Source organism: Sinocyclocheilus anshuiensis, unplaced genomic scaffold (genome assembly GCF_001515605.1).
Source record: "Sinocyclocheilus anshuiensis isolate Anshui unplaced genomic scaffold, SAMN03320099.WGS_v1.1 scaffold1089, whole genome shotgun sequence".
NCBI lineage: Eukaryota > Metazoa > Chordata > Actinopteri > Cypriniformes > Cyprinidae > Sinocyclocheilus > Sinocyclocheilus anshuiensis.
In genome coordinates, this window is record NW_015555709.1 from 1,351,539 (window position 1) to 1,369,156 (window position 17,618).

General features: G+C 35.7%; 1 protein-coding gene across 2 annotated transcripts in view; it reads left to right on the plus strand.

Moving 5' to 3' along the window:
* Positions 1-17,618, plus strand: part of LOC107671862 (inactive dipeptidyl peptidase 10-like) — a 59,217-nt gene that overhangs the window by 21,701 nt on the left and 19,898 nt on the right. The window contains exons 2-7 of one of the 2 annotated variants that reach the window (XM_016464855.1): positions 810-927; positions 2,167-2,262; positions 3,449-3,543; positions 4,573-4,644; positions 13,254-13,306; positions 13,888-13,969. In XM_016464855.1, coding sequence (XP_016320341.1) covers positions 810-927; positions 2,167-2,262; positions 3,449-3,543; positions 4,573-4,644; positions 13,254-13,306; positions 13,888-13,969 — 516 coding nt within the window. The remainder of the gene's footprint in view (positions 1-809; positions 928-2,166; positions 2,263-3,448; positions 3,544-4,572; positions 4,645-13,253; positions 13,307-13,887; positions 13,970-17,618) is intronic. The other variant, XM_016464857.1, reaches the window with a different exon arrangement.

Genomic DNA, 17,618 nt, shown 5'->3' on the forward strand with positions numbered 1-17,618 from the left:
TCACCTTTACCCCTGAGGGAAGGTAAGAAGCGGTGGCTTCACTTCTCCCTTTGAAACCACAAACATAAGACAGAGATAATGAAGACTAAGTTTTATGGACAGTCAATGAGTAAACACTTACTCCACACTCCCCCCTCTCTGCCACCAGCAGTGATTTTCCACTAGCCTTGAAGTGCTGTTTATTGTTCCTGATTATGACTGATGGTCTCGTAACTGTCCCAACCTGCCCGTCAGATACACCGCTATAGCTTTTTTCTTCAGCCTTGGCTGTCACAGAGGCATTCTGGGAGCTGAAGACACATCTAATATACTGTTTCTTAAGAGAACTCTCACTCGTCTCATCCGTTCGGCTTTGTTGCAGTGGATTCAGCTTCGAAAAACAGTCGAGAATGCATCTCTGCATGTTTCCAAGCCCTGAAACACCAACCTCGCCCCCATGCATAGCAGAACATAGCACCCCCACACAGACTTTCATGTACATAAAGCTGTTGTAGGTGAAATGAGGCACCATTCGGTGGAAATTAAGACACGACAGAAATATGAGACTCAATTAGCTTCTCATTTTTCACCCGAGGAATTCTTTTCTTGCTGGTTTTAATGAAGGAACGCTCTAAATGACACAGAGTTCTGTCAGAGTGAGGTCCTTTCGTTCTTCCCCGGAGGCTTGCTGCACTGATGCACAAGTCTCACATGAAATCCCTGCTCTAAGGCAGTGCAAATGAGGCAGCACTAATACATTCTCCCTCAGCGGTGCAGAGACTATGTGTATGAGAGGGGAAAAGTTAACGCAGTTGCTTTTGTTTTTTGAGCAGGACCTCGGAAGCACGGGAGGACCTCCTCGGAATTGGAAGGGAATTGGGATCGCCATGGTGGTCATCTTGGGGGTCATGTCTCTGGTCACCCTCTCAATTTTTCTGCTCACACCTGGTAAGACGGAGATTGAAAGAGTAAATGAATATAAATTGAATCAAATGGAAACCAAGGATAAAGAAAGAGAAATGTGAGATCAGCTACAATAAGTGAAGAAAGAGAAATGGGAAAACAACAGAAGATTATAGAGGATTTATGTGAGCGCCAGAGAGCTCATATATAAGACATCCATTCATTAACAAAAATACAAAAAGACAAGCAGAAACAAAGCAAGAAACACTCCAAATGGATTTGTTTTGCTGCTTGCTCAGTTTAGCTTTAAAAATGCAACAAATATTTTTTGACTTTCTATAACAGAACTTTGCTCAATCCATTTGCATTAATCTGACATTTGCTTAATCCGACTACCTACACAATTTGTGTTTGTTTTTGTGCACTGAGCCTCTATATTTCCCAGTACGCTTTGGGGTAGACTGGATAGGGAGAGTAAATGTTGAAATTAAGTAATTATTTTATTCATTTTTGAGCAAGATGGGAAAAGGGAAACTTGTTTGTGCTGTTATGTTGGGATATATCAGAGTTTTTGTTATATTTTGAGTTGGGTAAAAGTGTCCAAAGCCAAGTTTCACCCGCTTTTGGCACTTGGCGAGTGTCCAACATAACAGAAGCTATTCTAGATCCCAACGTAACAGAACATTAAACAATAATATGTTGTTGTTTTTTTCATATTCAGTAAATAAAACCACTTGGCTGCTAACTTTATTTGTAAATGCAATATATAGTTTACATTTAAATATAATAATTTTATTAAGGAAGAAAATACTGAGTGCATCTCAAAAAACACTTTCCACAGATTAATTAAGTTTATTTTTATTACTATTTTTGGTAACACTTTTATACATAATGCATTATATTGTTATATTTTGAGTTGGATAAAAGTGGCCAAAGCCAAGTTTCACCCGCTTTTGGTAGTTTTATTGCATTAATTACAGTATGCCTTATAAAGCACCTTATAATGCATTGTACAATCTCATGAATAATTGTAACCTCAATTAATATATTATAACACTTATCAATTTATTGTTTCACTATGCATTTTAAATTCTGTTATATAATTATTTACGACAAGATATAATGTACTACAATGCACATTATAAATAATTATAATGCATTGTACCCTTTAATAACCCTTTGTAATGCATTATACATAAAGGCTTTAAGTAAAGTGTTACTCTATTTTATTTTTCCTCAGGAGTTGTGGTTGTCATTTGCTGACTGCTTGATCTTGTATTTCAGACGAGTCTCACCTCCTGCTGCTGTCTCGTCTCACTCTGGAGAACCTGGAGAGCGAGGATTTCAGAGTTCATGACCCATGTGCGACGTGGCTAAATGGTGAAAACTCCTATTGTACAAATAGTGTTTAATGGAATGGTTTAAGTTCATTGATTTGATGCTCGTGGACATTTAGGGCTCCTGCAGTGCAACATATCATTGTCTTGAAATGCAACAGGAGGCCAATGTGTTTTTCTACTAATGGTTAAAATGTTCGATTTATGGCATTCATTCAGGCTGCATTTCAGTTCACATTCAGTTTTTATTATATAGCATGCAAGATTTAGGTTACTGCATCCCACATTCTAATATATTGATATTATTATTTTTTAAAGTGACTGAACGGTATATTACTTCAAGTTTAAAGTGTGCATCCCTGCATGTTTTTTGGGCTAATATTGCCCACAACACCTTTGTTTGTGTTTGTGTTGGTTCTCTTTTGACTTTTTTTGTAGTAAAATTGTAAGGAATGTGATGCCAAAGTTGCCTTCGCAGTATTGAAATGTAAAGATGAAGTGTGTAATATTTTGATTTTAAAATACATACTTCTGCCCCATTTTCATATGCAGTTTGACTTATTGTAAGTAAGGTTTTTATAAAGTTATATATATATATAAGTGAAAAATTGAAGGGGGTCTGAATACTTTCCGTACCCACTGTATATATATATATACTTATGTTTTTGAAAAGTCTCTTATGCTCACTAAGGCTGCATTTATTTGCTAAAAAATACAGTAAAATAGTAATATTGTGAATTATTATTATAATTTAAAATAACATATCTATTTATAATTTTTAAATAATTTTTTTGCTGAATTTTTAGAAGCCATTACTTCAGTCTTAAGTGTCAAATGATCCATCAGGATTTATTTTAATATGCTGATTTGGCCCTTAAGAAACAATACTTATTGTTATCAATGTTAAAAATGGTTGTGCTGTTTAATATTTTTTGAAAACTGTAATATATTGTTTTTATTTGACGAATAGAAAGTTAAAAAAAACTGTGTTGATTTGAAATAGATTTTTTTGTGTCAGTGTAAATGAGTTTACTTTCACTTTTGATCAGTTTAAAGCATCCTTGCTGGATAAAAATATTAATGGTTCGGTAGTGTACTTTTCCATCACCAGGGAAGTACTGTTCATACAGTACTCTTAGTGCATATTCAAAATATGCTAATTAGGATGCAGTTTAGCTGCAGGTCAGACCGGAGCTCAGCTACTGAATGTTGATCTTTGTGTTTTACAGAGAACGAGGTGTCACTTTGCACACGGGAGGGTCACGTTTTAATCCACTGTCTCAGCACCAATCTAACCACCACGCTATTGGACAACAGCACCCTGGTGAGTGGATACTTACACATGCATGCACTCATAGTAAATAAAGGCTATGCCAACACACACATACAGTCTTCCTCTCATCCCAAACCACCAGTGTAAAGCAGCTCTCTTGAGAATTACAGCCCCCTTGAGGCATGTGAGCAGGACAAGACGTACAACTCCATTAGCTCCATTCTCATGGAACCTGACAAATGGGTCACTCCGTAGAAAGAGGGAGCGTATGGACTGGTAGCTGAACGTCTTTGAAGAAAGAATCAGAATGCTTAAAAATGAGCAAAGAGAAAGAGCAAATAGCTTTTTGGCTTTAGAGGCTCGACAGTTAATGCTCTCTCTTTTATTCCCATTTTCTGCGCTTCTCCCCAGTTGATCCCGTAGCATGCGTCTTCAAAGAGACTGTTTCAGCAGGGCCACCCTTTGAACGCTGCGGCTGGGTGACACTGAGAAACATATATGGGTCATTGCCTCAGATGCTCAATGAAATGCTGTTGAGATGGCAGATACTTCTCCTCCCCACACTGTCAATGTTACACTTGTCACGTTGGCTTTATGCCCCAACGACATCTACCCACAATGCACTTACTGCATTCATGGTTTGTAGCTGATGGCTTTTAGAGGGAAGAATACAAGTTGATCTCAATGCCATGCTGATTTCCACAGAAATGCTTCTAAAATGAATAAAAATTGTATTTGTGTTAATACATTTACAAAGGAAGTCTATGAAGTGAGGCATTTCACCTAGATAAATGTTAAAACAAATATATAATATAATATAATATAATGGAAGACTATAGTCAGACATTGCACCAAGATAAATGTAAATAGACATCAAATATATGAGCCCCAAATAGTGTAATTATTTGACTTCAATCTATGAAAATATTTAAGAATTTTGGATTATTTTTTACAAACTGAGGGACAAGGAAAATTGTTGTCTGTGGTAACTGATTGCATGCTATATATGTGTATGATAGAGCTTAATTTGTTTTGAGCATAAAAATTATTTTAAAGTGTTCTTTTTGGATTCCGTTTTAGGATCTGAAGTCCATGAGGTTCCAGGTTTCAGCTGATAAGAAGTTCATCCTGATGGCTTATGATATCCAACATGTGAGTAATATGAACATTAAAAAAAAATCTAGTCTCATTTCCATGTTACCTGCAGTTAGAGAAAAATATGATTTCTTTATCATTTTCTTTATTGTTTCCATCACCATGCAGAATCATATCCCAGTTGGGATTTTGACAAAATCATTTAATGATGTATAAAGTGTTGCCTATTGTATGTAAATATGATATATCATGTCCTTTAAACATCACATATCTTATTATATTTAAGAACCTATATGCTCTTTTAATGATCAGTTAAATACTAGCAGTTTCTGAGTAAATCCTACTCTGATTTATTTATATATTTATGTATTTATTTATTTTATATATAGACTAACCCTAGCCCCAAAATAAGAACCTTGGATTTTACATGTGTAAATTAGACATTATTTAGTCCTCATTATTTTCTTAAAAGGAATGACTAGACAGAGCCCCACTAGTTTGGGTATATACATTTGGTCCACACAAAGATAGCAAAACCTGACAGATGCTGTGCACATATTGATTATACATGCATTTTTGTACGCCATTGTTAGGAGAGTGAACTACATCTTTTATCTACTGGACTGGACAAAATCTTTTCAGACAGGCAGGAGAGACCACTTACATCGTCCATAATTTCTGCAGCATGTTCAACACTGAACGCTGCTACGATCAACAGCCAACGTGGAAGGAATAGAATATTCTAACACAGAGGAGCTGGGGTGTACAGAAAGAAAGAAGGAGGGATACAGACAGGCAGTGGGTGAGGAGCTGCTTGGCACTGAATTGTAATGAGCATCACACTGGGGCAAGCCTTTGTGATTACAGCAGGTTTTAGTAACAGGCTGAGAATAAGCAACTTGTAGGCTATTTGTCTGAGCAACCACAGCAATCTGTAGTTCTTATCCCCCTGCCGAACCTCCTTTTCAGAAAATAATCATCTCTGCAGTGGTGTTCTCTCTTCTCAAAGGAGGACGATGAAACAGGGCATAGACATGAGTAATAGAGAAAAAAAACAGGGTAAAGAGTAAAAAACAGGCAATGAGTGAAAACACTGACAGTTCAATCCATATTCTCACTCTACTGAATTGCACTCGCACTCTCTCTCTCTCTCTCGACTTCTCTTGTGAATATTGCATTTTGTTGCTGATTAAAATAGGCTCTGTATTGTTTATTTGTCTCGAAATGTGATGTGGTGCAATCTAGTGAATGACATTTCATCCCAAAATCATAAAAATTAAGAAATTGTTTTTTTTTTTGCATAAGTAAAATATCAAGTAATGCATATTATAAATCTATTATTGATTGTTTGCAGTGTGTCAGTAATTTTGTGAAAATTAAGCACTACCTTGTTTTCAAAATTTGTACAATGATGAATCGTATTTATTTATTTATTTATTTTTATAATTTACATTACTCAATGTCCCTGATTAAGCAGCCCAATTAAGCAGCAGTAAAAAGAAAATGTTGTACTATATATATATATATATATATATATATACATAAGTTTCATCAGTTTAATAAAAATTTCATATATAATTATTATATATAAAACCTTATTTTCCAATGTAATTGTAAATAATTATATATGACATTTTATTAAACTGTTGCATGGGTTATTTTAAAATAGCAAAATAATAAATGCATAAAAAAATAACAATTTTAGCAATTCATAATTCATATACATTATATTTATAAATGAAATCAGTTTATTTCGGATTGACAGAGGAAAAAAGTGGCTACTGAAGTACACTCTAAAAAATGCTGGGTAAAATATGGACAAACCCATAAATATTTTAAATATAAATTAAATATTTAACCCAACTGTTGGTTGAAAACAGCCCAATCGCTGGGTTTGTCCATATTTTACCCAGCACTGGGTTGTATTTAACCCAGCATTTTTTTAGAGTGTAGCATTTCATATAATGGAAGCAAATTGTGATGTGGTTTAGACACTGTAAGTATGTTAACTTGCAGCTTAATTTGTACTAAAACAATAATTAATCTTTTTAAAATGTCATGTAAACACTTAGTGACACGCACGTGTGTTTAATTCTGTAGACTTTAGCTTGACTATGCAAAACCCCACTGTAGCTTGATTAGAGCTGCTCATGTAAACGTACTGACTGTTATTCTCAATGCTTTATAACAGTGAAAAAGGAGTAATCCAATGCAACAAATGCTACAATGACATTTTATACAAAGCAATAATTGACTATTTAAATAATAAATATTATATTTTACATATTTCAGGTTTTTTTGGTTTTGCTTTGCTTGAGAATTGGGCAGAATTATCATGAAAAAATTGCCACAATGCAAAAAAATCGTAATGGTCCTAAAACAGGAATTTTTTATTTCTTTCTTTTGATATTGGTTCCTGTTTAACAGGATAAATGATGCCAATATGTGTGGTCACATCTGCAGGGAAACACAGGATTTCTCTGTTAGTTCTCCACCTCTTCTAGTCACAATCGCTGTCTCTCTTCCTTTATCTCTCGCCCCCCTTTTTTTCCACTATCTCTAGAGATTATGTGGTGACTGAGGCAGTTTGCAGCTCAAGTAACTGAACTAAGAGCAGCACAGAAATCACACAGGGAGGGGGGGATTACAGTGACTGAAGAAGGCGAGGATAAAAATGATGTGATCTGCAGTCACCCTTAGATCACGCTGTCCAATCGAAATCAATTATAGAGACGGGATGAATGGGATGTGGGGATGTGTGAATGTGTGCGGAGAGATTGGAAAGGGAAGTGGGAGATAGGGAAAGAGGGAGATAGGAAAATATAAAAGGGGACACCAGAATAGTATAGTGAAATTGCAAGGGAAGGAAGAAAATGGAAAAGGGGAAGGAAGGCGAGTGTTGTAAAGGAAAAGAAGGTGAAGGCGAAATATGAATTGAAAGAGTGAAATAGAAATTGCCAAAGACAGCATGAGGGATAGTCTGAGCCAAATCAAAAGATACTGAGACACTGAGATATAGGAAATGTAAAATGTAAAAGGATAATTCAGCCAAAGACAAGATATCGGTCATCATTTACTCACCCACATGCCATTCCAAACCTGTATGGCTTTCTTTCTTCTGTAGAACACAAAAGAAGGCTTTTGAACTTCTAAAAGGACGCAAAAGTATCACAGAAATATTCCATATGACTCATACTCTTTATTCCAAGTCATCTGAAATCATATGATAGCTTTTGTGTAAGAAACAGACCAAAAGTTGTTATTTGCTAAACACATTGATACCTTGACACCTGAATCTTGGCACATTCGTAAGAGTTCATTAGAGAAATAGTAATATCTGATTTGAGAGTGGCTTTTGAGTCATGCATTGGTTGATCTGGTTCACAAATCTGGTCTTGGCTTGGTTTCCCAAAAGCAGTAGACCATCAAAACCACCAATGATTGGCACCAATGGTCACTATGATCTTCTTAGGTTAAAAATTCTTTTTGGGGAACAAAGCTGAATGATTCTTTCATGAATCAGAATGATTCGATTATCAAGTTCTCTCTGACTTAATGAATGAATGAATGAATGGATTAATTAATTAATGACTTTATTGTCATTGTACAGGTACAACGAAATTGAATGCAATCCTTTGGGTGCATAGGGATTATTGAATTAATCAATAATCTAATAAATAGTACACAGATGACAGGATCTATTACACAACATTACATACAAAAGACGTCTCACATTCAGTTCAACAGTACACAAAATGTTCAGTTAAGTTATTGCAGTATTCAAAACCATATAGTTTAAGAATGTGAACTGTTTGATCTCACATTCAACAGAGCTGCACGACTCATTCAATGTTGCACATAATGATCAGTTAAGTTATTGCAGTATTTAAAACAGGACACTTCATGTCTTCAACACACATGATGGTTAATTTAATTTTTTTGTAGTAGTTAAAAAAGAAATAGCTTTAGCATAAAAACTATTCCTTAATCTGTTTGTTCGGGTTTTTAGAACCCTGTACCGTCTGCCCGAAGGTAGCAATTCAAAAAGAGAATGTCCTGGGTGAGATGGATCCTTGAGAATTTTTTGAGCTTTCAAGAGGCAGCGGGAACTGTGTAACTCTTCCATAGAGGGGAGGGGACAACCGATTACCTTCTGGGCTGTGGTGATGATCCTCTGGAGAGCCTTCCTTTCAGCAGCAGTGCAGCTAGAACACCACACACAAATGCAGTATGTCAGAATGCTTTCCACAGAGCAACGGTAAAAGGACACCAACAGGTTTTGTGTGAGCTGGTAATTCCTGAGTATTCTCAGGAAATGTAGTCTCTGCTGTGCCTTCTTGATGACAGTAATGGTGTTGACACTCCAGGTCAGATTGTCCTCTGTGTGAATGCCCAGAAACCGGAAGTCCGAGACCCTCTCTACACAGTCGCCACTGATGAAAAGAGGCTGAATGTCTGTTTTCTTCCTTTTGAAGTCTATTATCAGCTCCTTGGTCTTGGTGACCTTTTCACACCTCCCTATAGTTGTTTTTCTGGAAGCAATCCTCGATCTTCCTCCTATGTGCAGACTTAGCTACTCTGATTCCTCTCTTCAGTTTGGCTCTTCAGTAATGTCACAGTGGTTAACAACTCACTGGAGGAAAATTATAAGCAAATAACATCGTAAATTTGGGTCTGTTTCTTACACAAAGCTGTCTTAAAGGGTTAGTTCACCCAAAAATGAAAATTAGCCCATAAATTACTCGCCCTCAAGTCATCCTAGGTGTATATGACTTTCTTCTTTCAGATGAATCCAGTCGGAGTTATATTAAAAATCGTCTTTGATCTTTCAAGCTGTTTTAATGCCACTCAGCGAGTGTTGCATGCATCAGTCCAAAAGAAGTTAAATAAAAAGCGCCCATCCATAAAAAAAAGTGTCTCACATGGCTCCGGGGGGTGAACAGAGGCCTTCTGTAGCAAATCGATGTGTTTTTATAAGAAAAATATCCATATTCAAAACGTAATAATCACTTTAATGTAGCTTGCGCCAACAGTTGTACACGGAAGCAGTTCCGGGGCGGATGAAATATGAGTTCAGCGTTGCGTTATGTAAAGCATTATATACTGCAAAGGATATATATTTAGTGTATAGCAAATCTTAACCGCTCGATTGCTTGTATTGTTGCAAAATGTGTACTATATTATCAGCAAGTTCTAATCTGCTAAATGCGACTATAAGAAGATGTAAGAAAAAAATAAACATTAAAGTCATGTTTTTTGTATATCTTATTCTTTTTTCAAATCTTGAAAGCTTCAGTTATTGTGATTGCCTAGAAAAAGCAGCTGGAAAAAACTGGGAAAAGCAAACCATTCGCATTTGCAGTTACATGAGGCTGAGTAAATGATGACAGATATTTCTGTTTTTGGGTGGACTATCACTTTTACAGCCAAGGAGGAAGGAAGTCAAAGTTAAAGGAATAAAAGCTAAAGTATCCACAGAGATTCAGAAATGAAGAGGTACGCATTTTGTGAACCAGGGCAACCTGAGACTGAAAGCGCAGAGGAGGACGTGTTGTGATGAACATGAATCAAAAGATTTTACAGTCAGCGAGAACAGAGAACAGAACGAATGGGAAAAAGGCAGACGGGAAGGCAAACTAGGGCAGATCTTGCACTTTTGGCACTGAGAATTGTGTGGGCATCAGTACCGCGCTCAGTGTTATTGAGCAAATTAGTGCGATTACTATGCCAGTGTCACAATGATGCAGATTCCCACGTTAGCAATATTTCTTCCACTGTTTACCGTAGGGATATTAATTTTGAAAATCCTTGCAAAAAGAGGATTTATGACTCACAGCAGGAAACCACAATCTTTTTTTCCTATAATCAACACACATACAGTCTTATATGCTCAGAGAAAAATGTGCTAAAACTCAGAACTAGACACTTTGAGATTGCAACTTTCACCTGCCACACAATCTTATGTCTGTCTTTTTAATACTGAGATGCAATACTGTTCAAAATTTGGGGTCGGTAAGATTTAAATGGTTTTGAAAAAAGTCTCTTATGCTTGCCATGGCTGATTTAAAAAAAAAAAAAACTTAAAAATACAGAAAAATAATATTGTGATATATGATTACGATTTAAAATAATTGTTTTCTATTTTAATATATGTTAAAATATAATTTATTCCTGTGATGGCAAAGCTACACTTTTTTAAGCAGTCTTCAATGTCTCATAATCTTCATAAATCATTCTAATATACATTTGGTGCTCGATAAACATTTTTTTGTTATCAGTTGTGCTGCTTGTTTTTTTGTTGTTTTTTTAAACTAATACATTTTTTTTTCAGGATTCTTTGATAAATTGAAGGACAGCATTTATTTGAAAAAATCATTTTTTAACTGTGATCTATTTAATGCATCCTTTTGATCAATTTAATGCATCCTTGCTGAATAAAAGTATTAATTTCTTTCAAAAACAATATCTTACTGACATCAAACATTCATCTTAATGAAATAATTGTTTAACATCACTGCTGAACAGTACAAGACAGTGCGACAGTCGGCTGTTCTGTTTTTAGTATGCTATGCAGTGCAGGGCATGACTTTCAATCCTATTAGGCTTTTGGGAAACGAGTGCAGTTCAAAGCTTGTCGTCACACTGCATTCTGTTCTGATGCTGCAGCAATCAATACATCTAATTTTATACGAATCATTACAGACCTAACTGATCAATATATCTTCATATAGCCAAATGCATTGTAATATACTATCCTGCCTTATTGCCGAAATGCACAATTGTCCTCAGAGGCCCAAAGGACACTTCTATTGATTTAGGTCATCTTTGACGTGCTAATCCAGTGGAGGGGGTTTCAAGCTGATATGTGGATGTTACGCATGCAGTTTTTTTTTTTTTGAAGGATATTGACCCCAATGATCATGCTGATCGAGACGGGGCATATGCCACTATCATTCTTTCATATGACCCCATACATGTGATGTACTGTTCTAATAAGAGTCAAGCCTTCCCGTTTCCCTTCCAGCTACTGATTGTGAAATAAATTAAAATGTTTTCTAAAGAATTGCTTCTTTTGTTCACAGTGCTCCTCAGATGAATCAGCTGAATGAAGCTTGAAATTGAAATTGAAATGAACCATTAACCAGAATCCACAGTTGTGTTGTCATGCAGTGAGAGAATGAAAGAGATTATGAGCGGTGCAAACTGAATGTGAACGCACGCGTGCTTTGTTCAGAATGGAATTCAAGCATACTGCATACTACACAGTATACATAGACTATTGTTTAAAATAGTATGATAGAATGATACAGGCTCCTTGTTTACAAATAAATAAATAGCATTGGGCTACATTGTTCTCACATGGTCTCAGTATATTGCATGTTTAAATATTTATTTTCAATAATTAAAGAAGAAAATAAAGTAATTTAATTTGGCAAGGATGCATTAAGTTGTTGTTCTTTTTACATTTCTATTGATCAAAAAATCTTGGGAAAAAATGCATTACAGTTTTGACAAAAATATTAAGCAGCCCAGCTGTTTTAACATTGATAATAAGAAATGTTTCTTGAGCAGCAAATTTGAATTATTTCTGAAGGATCATGTGACAATGAAGAATGGAGTAATAGCTGCTGAAAATTCAGCTTTGTATCACAGGAATAAATTACATTTTAAATATATGTGACCCTGGACCACAAAACCAGTCTTAAGTCAATAGCCAACAATACACAAAAAATTATCGTCTTTTCTTTTATGCCAAAAATCATTAGGATATTAAGTAAAGATCATGTTCCATGAAGATATTTTGTAAATTTCCTACTGTAAATATATTAAAACTTCATTTTTGATTAGTAATATGCATTGCTAAGAACTTAATTTACACAACTCTGAAGGTGATTTTTTTCAATATTTTGTTTTTTTGCACCCTCAGATTCCACATTTTCAAAAAGTTGTATCTCTGCCAAATATTGTCCTATCCTAATAAACCGTACATCAATGGAAAGCTTATTTAGATGTATAAATCTCAATTTATAAAAACTGACCCTTATGACTGGTTTTGTGGCCCAGGGTCACATATTTAAACAGAAAACAGTTATAATATACAGTTACAATATTACTGTACAATATTTACTGTAGTTTTGATCAAATAAATGCTTCTTTCAAAAATACAACAAAATCTTATCGACCCCAATCAAACTTCACACTTGAAATGGAAGGTCAAGTTGAACGCATTGCATTCTTATACTGTACAATTCGGCAAGTTAAGTAAGAAATCCTGAAATTACAAATGCATTCTGTAAATTTGAATGCGGCCACAATAGACATACACTCTTAAAAATAAAGTTTCTTTATTGGCATCAATGGTTATATGAAGAACCTCGAACATCCATGAAACCTTTCAAATGCAGAAAAGGTTCTTTATAGTCGAAAAAGGTTCTGTAGATTTTTAAAATGTTCTTCAAAATGGTTCTTTTAGGAACTGTTTACTGAAAGGCTCTTTTGGGAACCAAAAATGGTTCTTCTATGGCATCACTGCAAAAACACCCATTTGGAACTTTTATTTTTAAGAGTGTACTACAGAAAGCGTACTGTGGTAGTATGCAATTCCGTTCATACACATGTGTTTGTGTACAATTTAGGGATCTACCATGTCCTCTGCCCCTTTCCAGGTATTCTCACAGTCCTTCACAGCATCCTTTGCAATCTTCACAGTGGCCAGCGGGTAGGTAGAGACGGAGGTCCCTCTCTGCATGGCCTGCACTGGGCATGTGCACAACCAAAAACCAGTCCAGAGGTCCCTCAGCGTTTGTGCTTTTATCCAACGTTATCCATCAGGCATTGAATATTTAAAAGTATGGAAAGGTACTATTTGTTCTGGAGTTGACAGGTCTCTGCTGGATGAAATGTTTTTACACTAACCTGCAATTTATTGAATGCTCTGACGGGGATTTGCTATGTTCTGTTTGTTGATAAAAGCCTGAGATTTTTTGCTTGTGGTTGTGAAACAGCAGTGAAACTTTAACAAATGTCTTGAAGCCCATTTGCTTGTTTTGGCAGAATTCTCCGATCATTTAGCCTTAACTGTGGTTTCATTGCATGACCAGACCCCTGCCTCTCTGTATACTTCACTTTCATTTTGTATTAACTCTGCATCTGCATCGTGCTGTTTTTACGAGCCCTTTCAAGCAATCTAAAAATGACCCAGAACCTTACGAATTTGTACCGTGTAGTGTTTCAAATGCGTGTGAAGTAATAGTTCAATCTTGTTCAATCTTGGTGCATGTTTTTGTGTACTTATTTTAGGGAGATTACAGACCTCACCCCATCAGAGGAGGATACATCTGTACTTCAGTATGCAGCATGGGGACCTCAAGGGAACCAGTTGGTGAGGATGAACCCACCGTACATCTTTGTCTATTTTTCTATAGTGAGCTTCCTTAAAATGAACTTTTAGGTTGTGTTAGGAATGGAATACTAGCTTACTGAATACACACTCTGTATACTCTCTGTATACAGAACTCTGTATATACTGTGTTATTTTAGTATCATTGATATACTATTGTCATTTTTGTTAATATTTTGAGTTAGATTTTTTTTATATATATCTTCGGTTTTCATTTTCATTTTAGGTAAAGTTTATTAATCTTGTTTTGTCCTTTTGTCATTTTTGTTAGTATTTTTTTTTAAAGGGGTCATATGATGCGATTTCAATTTTTCCTTTCTCTTTGAAGAGTTACAAGCTCTTGGTGCATAAAGAAGATCTAGATAGCTGGCCAATCACAGCACACCTCGCTTTTCAGACCGATGTAAAAAAATTTAAAAAATCGACGCGTTTCAGAAAGGCGGGGCATAGAGGAGAAACAATAATGTACAGTATGTGGAAAATAATGTGTTTTTTGAACATTAAACCGCATAAACACATTTTCATTACACCAAATACACAAAATAATGTTCTTTTTAGCAACATCATATGACCCCTTTAATACATATATCCATATTGTTTTTTATTAAGTTTTAGTATATTTAGTTGTAGGCATTTTATGGCTTAAACTTAAGAAAAATGGTAAATGTTGACAACTGTTGACAACTGTTGACAAATGTTGACAATTTGTCACATGACCTCATAACATTTGCTTCTTTAATTTAGTTAAATCACATTAAATAAAAAGATATTTTATATTATTTAAATTCATTTATTTTGATTTTTGTAATTTTTAATGACTTGACCAGACTTGACAGTCATAGGTCATTGGATGATATTAGTTTTATTTTAATTTAAGTTAATAATTTTAATCGCCATCTTTTTCTGACACCACTCCAATGACAATGGCGTTGATAAACGCGAGATCTCTGGCAAATAAGACTTTTATTCTGAATGATCTCTTTGCCTCTCACGAACTTGATTTTTTATTTGTTAATGAGACTTGGCTTATTGCTGGCGACACGTCTTCACTCTCTGAACTCTCTTCTGCTGGTTGCAGTTTTTTCAGTACCCCTAGGTCCGTTTGCCGGGGTGGGGGTCTTGCAGTTGTTTTTAAAGAAAAGTTTAAATGTAGACTTTTACCCTCTGACTCTTTTTGTTCGTTTGAATCTCAGTTAATTACATTGAATTCTTTTAAGTCTGTGCTATGTGTTTTAATTTATAGACCCCCAAACTCTCATGGGGATTTTATCTGCAATTGTCCCCTCTTTTGACAAAATTTTAATTTTGGGGGATTTCAATATACATGTGTGTAGCCCTTCAAAGCCCTTGGTCAGAGATTTCTTACATTTATTTATAGTCATTTGATCTTTTACAGTGTGTTTTTGGTCCAACTCATGAGCATGGTCATACTCTTGATCTTGTTTTATCTTTGGGGTTTTCTGTTGGTAATCTGAAGATTGTTGATACTGTTTTTTCTGATCATAAGACTGTTCTTTTTATCTCTAATTTTCCATGTGATGTTTTAAGTAATGTTTCTGTTCCTGTTGCATCTCGTGTCCTTTCTCCTCTCCTTTCACAGCTAGTAGTTTTTCAGCAGCTTTTGAGGTTTCTCCTTTACTCACTTTTTTTAATCTCCCTGTCATAGTGTGGATTTAGAAGAGTTGGTTAATCAATTTAACGCTTCTTGTTCTGATATTTTAGTTGTTGTGACTCCTTTCAAGGTTAAAAAAACCAAGGATAAATTACAGCTCTGGTTAAATAGTACTACCCATGCTCTCAGGCAGGAGTGCAGGAGGGCTGAACGTAAATGGCTTAAAGACAAATTACAGGTCTCTTATGAGATTCTGAAGAACTGTCTGAATGAATATCAAAGGGCTGTCAAATTAGCTAGAGCAAATTATTTTTCTGCCATTATTTCAAGAAACTGTCATAATTCTAGAGTACTTTTTTCTACTGTTAATGCTGTGCTCCATCCTGTTGCCACCCCATCACTCTTTCCTTTTGCTGATATATGTGAAGCATTCTTAATTTTTTTTATTGGTAAGGTCGCTGGAATTAGATCTCAGATGTCATCTGCTAGCAATGATCTGATCATTCCTGCCGATCCTATTAATCAGTTGACAAGTTTTTTGCCTACTTCTCTGCAGCAGCTTAAACATATAATTGCCCATATGAAGCCTACCAGGTCTCCAGGTGATGTCATTCCTTCTTCTTTGTGTAAGAAGGTTTTTGACACTATTGGTCCAAGTATTCTCTCTATTTTGAATAGTAGTCTGTCATCTGGTGTTGTTCTGGCTAGTTTTAAGCATGCTGTTATTCAGCCCCTCCTTCAAAAAATGGTTTAGATCCCTTTAACATGAGTAATTTTAGCCCCATTTCGAAGCTGACTTTTATATCTAAGGTATTGGAAAAAATTGTGTTGGAGCAGTTAAATGATTTTTTAAAGAGGAATAATATCTTAGATAGATTCCAGTCTGGTTTTAGAGCCGGCCACAGTAAAGAGTCTGCTCTATTGAGGGTCTCCAATGACATCTTAAGAGGCGTTGACTCTGGGAGTTGTGTTGTTCTACTTTTGTTAGATCTTACTGTAGCATTTGATACAGTTGATCACGATATATTTATTGCTCGTCTCAAGAATCATGTTGATGTTCAGGGCTTAGCCCTAAAATGGTTCTCTTCTTATTTGAAGGATAGGACATTTTCAGTCAGTTTGGGTGATTACTCTTCCTCTACTGCTCCTCTTGTCTGTGGGGTTCCTCAGGGCTCTATTCTGGGACCAATTTTATTTTCTCTGTATATGTTGCCATTGAGTTTTATTTTTGAAAAATTTGGGATTCATTATCACGTGTATGCGGATGATTCACAAATTTATTTACCACTGAAACAGGACCATAAATATGCTTTGCAGTCTCTGCATGAATGTCTGACAGAGGTTAAGTGCTGGTTGGCAAATAATTTTCTTCAATTGAATGAGATGATTTTATTTGGTAATAAGGGTTCCTGGGAAGAAACTGTCCTGTGTAAAAAACCTTGGTGTCATCTTTGACTCTGAGCTCAAATTTGACCGACAAATTAATGCTGTTGTTAAAAATAGCTTTTTCCATCTAAGGTCAATATCTAAGCTGAAGTCCATCCTCTCTTTTGAAGATATGGAGAAGGTTGTTCATGCTTTTGTGTCATCTCGTTTGGACTATTGTAATGTGTTGTATCTGGGTTTGAATCAGCTCTCTCTCTCTCGTTTGCAGCTTGTTCAGAACTCAGCTGCCAGACTTTTAACGGGTACAAAGGGGAGAGAGCATATTACTCCTGCGTTAATCAAACTGTATTGGTTACCTATAAGATACAGAATTAATTACAAAGTGTTGTTGTATGTTTTCAAGGCTGTGCATGGTCTATCACCTGACTATGTTACTAATTTAATTAGTGTCTGTCAATCCAGCAGATCTCTGCGCTCAAATTATCAACTACTCCTAATGGTTCCGCGATCTCGTCTAAAATGTAGAGGGGATCGTGCTTTCTCTGTGGCAGCTCCTACACTCTTAAAAATAAAGGTGCTTCAAAAGGTTCTTCAAGCGATGCCATAGAAGAACCATTTTTGGTTCCACAAAGA